This window comes from Rhagoletis zephyria, unplaced genomic scaffold (assembly GCF_001687245.7).
Source record: "Rhagoletis zephyria isolate East Lansing unplaced genomic scaffold, Rhagoletis_zephyria_1.1 Rzeph_scaffold_01150, whole genome shotgun sequence".
Lineage (NCBI taxonomy): Eukaryota > Metazoa > Arthropoda > Insecta > Diptera > Tephritidae > Rhagoletis > Rhagoletis zephyria.
In genome coordinates, this window is record NW_016158234.1 from 26363 (window position 1) to 34415 (window position 8053).

Genomic DNA, 8053 nt, shown 5'->3' on the forward strand with positions numbered 1-8053 from the left:
ATATTTTTTCATAGAGGTACATTTTCGATACCACAGATTTATGCGGAATAAAATATTACAAATTGCTGTGAAATTAATATTTTAAGAACACATCTACCGTCGTTGATTGCAATTCATCAATTTAAGCTTTTATTTAACGAAAAATTACACACATCAACAATCTTTGCGATTGTCAAAATTTTCTATGCATTTGTTAAAAATTACACTAGCCTCATGAGCTACTGAAATTTTATTCACCTCATAGTTGTTAAAAATTTACTCGGCGGGAACTTTTTTATCGATTCACACACCCAAGAGTGCTGAGGCATCGTGCAAGAAGTGAATACATTTGTAGGTACATATGTATGTACATGTACTGATGCAAAAAATGCAATTTAAAAATGCTAATAAAATCTGATTTAATGCAAAGGGGTGCATAAAAGTGTAAACATTAAGTGCATTCCACGTAAGCAATCTTTTTGAGAGAATGTGAATCTATTCACGTTGCTTAATATTTATTGAAAAGAAGGATAAATCCACAATTGTATAAGAATTCTTTAAAGAAATATACAACCGTAAAGCCTATAAAATGGTATTCAGCCGAATCTAAATAGCCTAATTAGCGTCTGCACCAACCTCGTCAAAAAGCAACCACCACCACCACCTGAGCTACTCAGTACATATATCCATACCCGAATCGCAAAAAAATTGTGGAAATAAAATGCAAAACAATAGCAATTCTGGCCGTCAAGGTAAAGAGAAACGTTTCTCTATACACGACGCATTCGAAGAGGAGACAGACGAGGCAATACGCGTTTATGGTTCCACAGTGATTTCAACGCCTATGCGTGCCAAGCAACGTTCAACGGACGATGTCTCCATTCGCATACAGGATCCTAAGTAAGTACATAAATATTCATAGGGGTATTCTCCGAGTCTTGCAAAGCCCTTGCACGGTGCACGGATTGCACGGTTTGCAAAGCTGTCCCATACGAAAACCGGTTTTTACCGTGCAATCTGTGCACCATGCAAGGGCTTTGCAAGACTCAGAGAATACCCCTCATATGTATATATGTATGCACACTAGACCACGTCAAAAAATAAAAATCCAATGCGACCGGTATAAAACTGAAATTTTAGCATTTGGTATAGTAATGATCCTCCATGAATCTCTCACATCTCTAGGACAATTGCAAGAGGTGCCGCCGCGAGCCTTTAATTTTCCGATAAGAATTACACGTAAGAAAATGAGTCAATACTTGATTTATATATATTTTGAGGACAATATAATTTTGTAGGATAAATGAAAATGCACGACCATAAGGACCATAAATTATAATATATTTCCAAAAGTTTAGTCAAAATATGGATAGGTATATCGGTATCAATTAAAAGAACAATTCAAAACAAGATAAACCGTTACTTTTGTTTTCAATTATCCTTTTGGAACATGCTAAATTTTGTAGAAACTTAGTTTAATTTAAATCCTATTAATATATATAAGGATATTGAAGGACCAAGATTGCAAAGGATATTTTAGTTTAATTAATTTTGTCGACATCTTTGGGAGAAATCCTGCCGTCCTATTAAAAATTGAAAGATGCCGATTTACTAGAAATGCGCTATAATATGGGAAACATATCGGGTTTTTCGTATTTCCAAAGTTTTCATACACGATTAATACAAGTTATTAACTAAAACTTCAACTAAAAGTCGCCACAAGTTATCGTTATCCTACGGCCATAAAACTTCATATATGTACATACATATATACCATTTAGGCTAAAAAGCACAAATATTTTGACCAAGTTTTGGCTATATTTTTTTTTTTGTTTTTAGTTAATGTTTAATATTTTTTTATAAAAGTCTAACTCATAATAAACTGCATTCAAATGCGCATTTAAAACTTGGCAAACAAATTTAACAAATTTTCGTCTGAATTTTTTAAATTGTAGTATTATAAGGTGCAGATTTCAAACAGCTAAAAAATCACGTTGATTGTTTATATAGTACATATTTTTTTTGCGCCGGACTTTTACTGTTTTTATTCATACATACATATATTTATGAAAACTAACGTTGATTTTTTAAATTTTGTTTTCGAACGGGCTTGCGCATTTTATTCAGCCTTATCATCAGTCTCATTTTTCCCGAACCGGATCACTTTTCACTTTTTGTTTCGATGACTGTATTTACCAGTATTTACTATGGGCGGATGTAAAATTTTCGAGTGAATTTTTTTCGGGTGAAACTCATGATAAGGCTGATTATTTATATTGACATTTTATGCAATTAAAAATTTTCCAAAGGCCCAGAAAGATTCAATATTACATTTTGATCATTTCGTTGTAAGTTATAATTTGAATGAGTTACATCATTAGCAACACAGCACTTAAAAGTGACAGACTGCACATCAGCTGGTGTTTGATTGATTAACAAATTATTCAAAGTTTTTAATACCACGACTGGCAGTAAAAATCCAGCCCGACATTGCTAAGCTTTTTCGATTTACATAGCACAATTGATATTGTTTAAAAAATGCACCCATAAAGTATGCATATTCATATGTGGTATTTACATATGAATGTATGCATGTAAGAATGTTTTTAGTTTTAAAATGATAAAAGGTAGGAAAAAGTGTTTAGGCAATACTAAAGCGTTGAAAGTCCTTGGCTGGATACACCCATGTGCATACATAAATGCTTACATATGTATGTATGTATAAAATGAAATCAGTAAAATCGTTTAAATACCGCATTGAAGGTAAAACAGGCATCGGCCGAAGAAACAAAATCGCATTCATACCTTAAAGAGCGTGTCATACGTGGCAATATTTCCAACTTTTCCACCCAATTCGCTGTCAAATTCTGAAAGAGAACTTTCATTTCGTTGTGTGAACAGCCAGTAAGACCGTCCTGCCCCATTTCGGAAATCAGTTTCAGAAATAAAAGTTGCAAAATGTGACTGCAATTGAGAGAGAGCAAATCGATTTCGGAAATACATAAATTTCCACTTGCTCGTGCTGCATTGTCACATCTGATACGTTCTTAATAATACCGACTATGTAGTATGTAAATACAAATTTAAAAAATTTTTTGAGTATACAGTTTTATAGGTCACCCATTTTTACTGTGATATCTTAGTACCTAATGTGCAAATTTTAATTGTCTTAACATTCATGTTGATTTTTAGTAATTTTTTTCCTAAGCATTTCTCCCACCAAAACATTTACCGCACTTTATATGATAAAATTGAATGGGCTGTAAAGCGGCATAACCGATTTTTTGTTTAATTCTGATTAAAAAGTTTGAATTTTGATGTAACTTTGTTGAAACTTTGTCTTCATTGCTTATACAATTAACTATAGTTTTATAAAAAAATAATGAATATTAAATCAAAGAGAAAAAATACTCAAAACTGGTACTAATGTCGCACACCTATTATTTGTTTACCACTGTACATACAAAATTCTAAAAATCAAGTAGTTCAAGTACTCGTACTTTGCCCGTTTATTATGATCCGCTGGCAACCGTTTGCACTCAATCAGTTGATGAGTCCCTTCAGAATGTCCATCCATTATGCTAGTGCCTCACGTGTTTACTCCCCATCAGCGTTTTAGTAATCCATGCCAAAACATATCAACCGTCACCACAAGTAGGTATATAATACATACTCGTACATATGTACATATACGTACAGTACTGGTCATATCTATAGCAGCCCCATTTCAAAGTGATATTGTTCGCAAATCGAAATACAGCTCATTCTCTAACAAAATCCATATAAACTCAAGTTTAGAACTTTGTGAGGGACTAAACAAAATTCAACAAATCTCAAACTTTTTTCTCAGAAGTAACCAGAATTTATTTTTATATGGAAGAAATCCGCACCTTATTAGACAAAACTTGAATAAACTATAAAAGTGTGTGCTCAAAAAAAAAGAAAAAGTATGAAGTTTTGGGTGAAATTTCTTTTAAATTTTTTGTAGTCTTCTGCAAAGTTTTAAACTTGGGTTTATATGCGTTTTGTTAGAGAATGAATTGTATTATAATTGAAAACTCCTAAAAATAAATAAATAAACATGAGCGGCAAACAATATCACTTTGAAATGGGGGTGCTATTATATTGGCCAATACTGTACTGTTGCCTATGTACTGTACTGTTGCCTATGTACATATGTATGTACTTAGATATCCGCTTTATTCGCAAGTGGCCCCATTCGTTCTGTGGCCATCAGCTGAGTTCAGTAACTTTTACACTACCTATTGTACTATGTGATGCAAATGAAAGCAATTGTAGCGAAAAATAGCCACTTTAAAGTAAAACTATAAATGTGTAAAATACATACAAATGATAAAAAAAGAGAAAAAAACTCGTAAAATGTGTCAATGATTCGTTAATTGCCGCTGCGATTTTTGATGTTGCTCGTTTGTTTTCAATTGTTTTGTAAACATTTTCGTTGCTTCTGTAGGAGTAGTGCACAAAACAATCAAGAAATCAATATACTACATACTTTATTAAATTTTTTATTATTTACTTACTAATTGTATTCCATGTATGCACAAATATATGGACATACATATGTACATATGTATGTATGTATGTAGGTATATCATTCCATCATAGTTATATTTTCCGCTGTTGCATTCAATGAACTGCATTACTAATTTATCACAATTGCCTCTTTGCCACTGTGTGTGAATGTTATTATATGTATGTATACCAGAGACCCTGTAGGGATATTCGCTAGTTCAGAAAAATCGTCTTCTTTGAAAACTATACAAGATTATCGCAATACAAATTTGCTAGTTGTTCTAAAAATATTACTCACATTCTAACTTTTCGAGTTTACATCGACTACTATATAATGAAAAAAAAAAATCAGCCCAATAATTGCACGACAGCGGTGTTTACGTTACCGCAACCACACTCAAAATAAAAGCAGAGAATACATAGTGCTACTACCTATTAAACATAATCCAAAAATTCATATACTTCAATGGATGAAAATGAGATCTGTTAAATAATCATAATAATTATTAATTAAAGCAGGTTTTTTTGGTTACTATTTAATGATTAAATTGCATTATTTGCACATTGTAATGGTTAATAATTAGCTGCTTTATAAAAAACTTAATGATTTAATTTTAATTACACGGTTTTTTTGTTATTTTTGATAATTTTCAATTATTTTTTAATTATTTTTAATTACATAATTAATATAATTTCATGATTAGTTTCAAATTCTGATTATTTTTAATTGCATGATTAATATGATTACATATGTTGGGCCATTGATTATTTTCAATAATTTTTGATTTTTTTAATTACGTGATTAATATAATTATTTGATAATTTTTGATTATTTTTGGTTTTTGTTTTCAATTTTGTGATTTATTTCAACTTGTGGATAATACATTGCAATGCAATTATTATACACTGGCGGCAGAAATAACAGACTCGTCATACTTTCAAATAAAATATAAATCCGCCTTTCAAAATTTGAACAAAAATTATAAAAACTGGACAAATAGAATAATAAAATAATTAAAAACAATCAAATAACTAAAAAAATTACTTGATTAATTTTGATTATTTTTTAATGGCAATTAATCATGATTATTTTGGATTATTTTTAGTTATAATTAATTATTAATTGTATGGTAAAATATTCATTAAAATTAAAAAAATGCAAACAAATTTATGATTCTAATCGTAATGGAAATTTAACTATAAATTAATTTGAGTTACGTCTTTCCTACAGGGTATTTATGTGTACTTGAGCACATGTAATCTATTTTTGAATCGTAAAGGCGCATTTAACTTAAATAATAGACTTATGTATGTACATACACGATAATATGAAAAATAAAGAAATTTGGCGTATGCATTTGATGTACTGATAGCGATATCAAAAATTTATAGAACGTTTATTCGTGATTGGTATCTCGCACTAGTTATTATGTTTATAAATAAAAATAATAAACTATTTTATAGTAGCTTTTAACCTTTGGCAAATTGAAAATTATTGCCATTGATTTTGCTTCGAAAGTTCTGCTTGAATATTCTCATGCTCTTTAGGCATTAAGAATGCTTATCCTTTGCTGTTTAAGCACTAAATTCTTTATATTCAGTGAGAATACCTTCTTAAATGCTACATGCTTTCTGATAGGGCTTCTTCCCATTTACAATTTACACGAATGTAGGTATAAGTTTATATATTTTTTAGCATTGCACCAAGCAATTTTAAATTTATCAGCCTATTAAAGTTTAAAATTACACAATTTTGTTCGGAAAATTTCTCCTTTTAAATTTTGACAGTTCGATAAATTGTACAAACTGATTGGTGATCTTTATAAAGTCACATTTTCATACAAATTTTCGATTTATAAAGAAAAAATTGTGCCAGCAACAGCTGGTTGGAATTTACGGAAATAAGCTAAAAATAATAAAATAAAGTCAGTGTCACACGATTGGTACCTTTGTACAGATTTGTAAAGTTTTTATATTGGGCTATCAGTAGAAAACAAGAAAAATTGGAACAACAATTTTTTTTGTAAATAGTTACACGATTGGTGAACTTCTATTGGGAAATTTGTACAAATTGTTTTTCGTGATTGGGATAAAGGAAAATTTCAATAATCCAGAGATTTGAGCTACTTCAAACCTGTACTTTATTATACCAAAATTAAATGGGCTATTAACTGCATATCCGAAATTTTCATAAAAATTTTGATCAAAAAGTTTGAAACTTTGATGGATTTTACTAAATTTTATGTTAAGTTTGAAGCTTTTATTTATATAGTTTTAGTTAAAGTGGGAACAATATTAAATTTTTTTTTAACAATTTACAAAACTATTTTCTTTTTTTTTTTCTAAGTGGTGGTGTGTTTGCGTGGCCACAAGTGTACTTACATGGTGCTAAACAATACAGTGCAAGGCATTTTACATAACAACTGAAAAATAACAAACGTCTGTATGTATGTAGTTGTTGGAGAGCGATTGGAGATATATGTAATGTACATTGGCTCGTGGTGCAAAAACAAAAATAAACAAACAAAAATTAATTTTTATTTAAATGTTATTGTTTTTTTTTAGCTTTATACATATTTCTGTCACTTTTAAGTTGATTGATTAACATTTTGCGTTTATTTTTGTTAAAATAATCAATTTTATTTCATTTAATTAATTAAATGGCGACCAAAAGCTCACATGCAGACATATATACCTACGACTAAAGATTATTACTGATACATATATGTACATACATAGTATGAGTGAAATATGTAGGGTTGTCATATGTATATTTTTTTGAAGGTCATCACATCTGCAACGTTATTTCGAATTTCCAAAATCAAATTAAATAACTCAGATTCTACGTAGATGTGCAATAACGTTTGAAATTTGATGAAATGAAAACCGACACCATGCGAGACTTCTCATCACTCAAAAATGGCTTAGATGAATCATTAAAAATATGTTTAGAGGTTTTTGAATAGGGTTTCACCAGTTTATTCAAAAAGTTAAATTCAATTTTGGCGTTAAAAATATTTGGTTACTAAAATTTGTTGTTGTTCATAAAGTAAACGTAATCGATTGATCGCAAAAAAGGAGGCGATTATCTAAGAGAACGCCGAAATAAACACTACCCCTGAGGATGCTAAAAAAGAATAAATTAAGAACTTATTTCACACATACTTCGGACGTTTGCATATAAATATTCATAATTTGTATTCGTCTGGCATTTGTTGGAATGCAATGGATAGATATAAACTCCTGCGCAATTCCATTTAAAGGGCCTAACAAGACATCCGATCGCCACGCAAATACTTTCCCTCCTTTACTCTCATCGTTCGGGTCAAGTGTGAGAAAGCATAAACCAGTTTCTGCAAGCGTACGTAAACTACCGATCAATAGCAAGACGCGTAGAGTATNGCAAGAATGATAGAAGAATTTTCTGGATCGCGCATTTGTGGTATCTGAAAAAAACTAAGAACAGGAATGTAGTGGAGCGATGAAGAGGGGGTCGAGCAAAACGTACTTTCAACTAAAATGCTGATATACATACCTAAGT

At 30.5% G+C, this 8053-nt stretch overlaps 1 protein-coding gene across 1 annotated transcript in view; it reads left to right on the forward strand.

Moving 5' to 3' along the window:
* The first annotated feature begins 296 nt into the window (after positions 1 to 296).
* LOC108362944 (transmembrane protein 134) overlaps positions 297 to 8053 on the forward strand; it is a 35388-nt gene continuing 27631 nt past the window's right edge. Inside the window, exon 1 of the mRNA XM_017616106.1 lies at positions 297 to 879. Coding sequence (XP_017471595.1) covers positions 701 to 879 — 179 coding nt within the window. The 5' untranslated portion in view covers positions 297 to 700. The remainder of the gene's footprint in view (positions 880 to 8053) is intronic.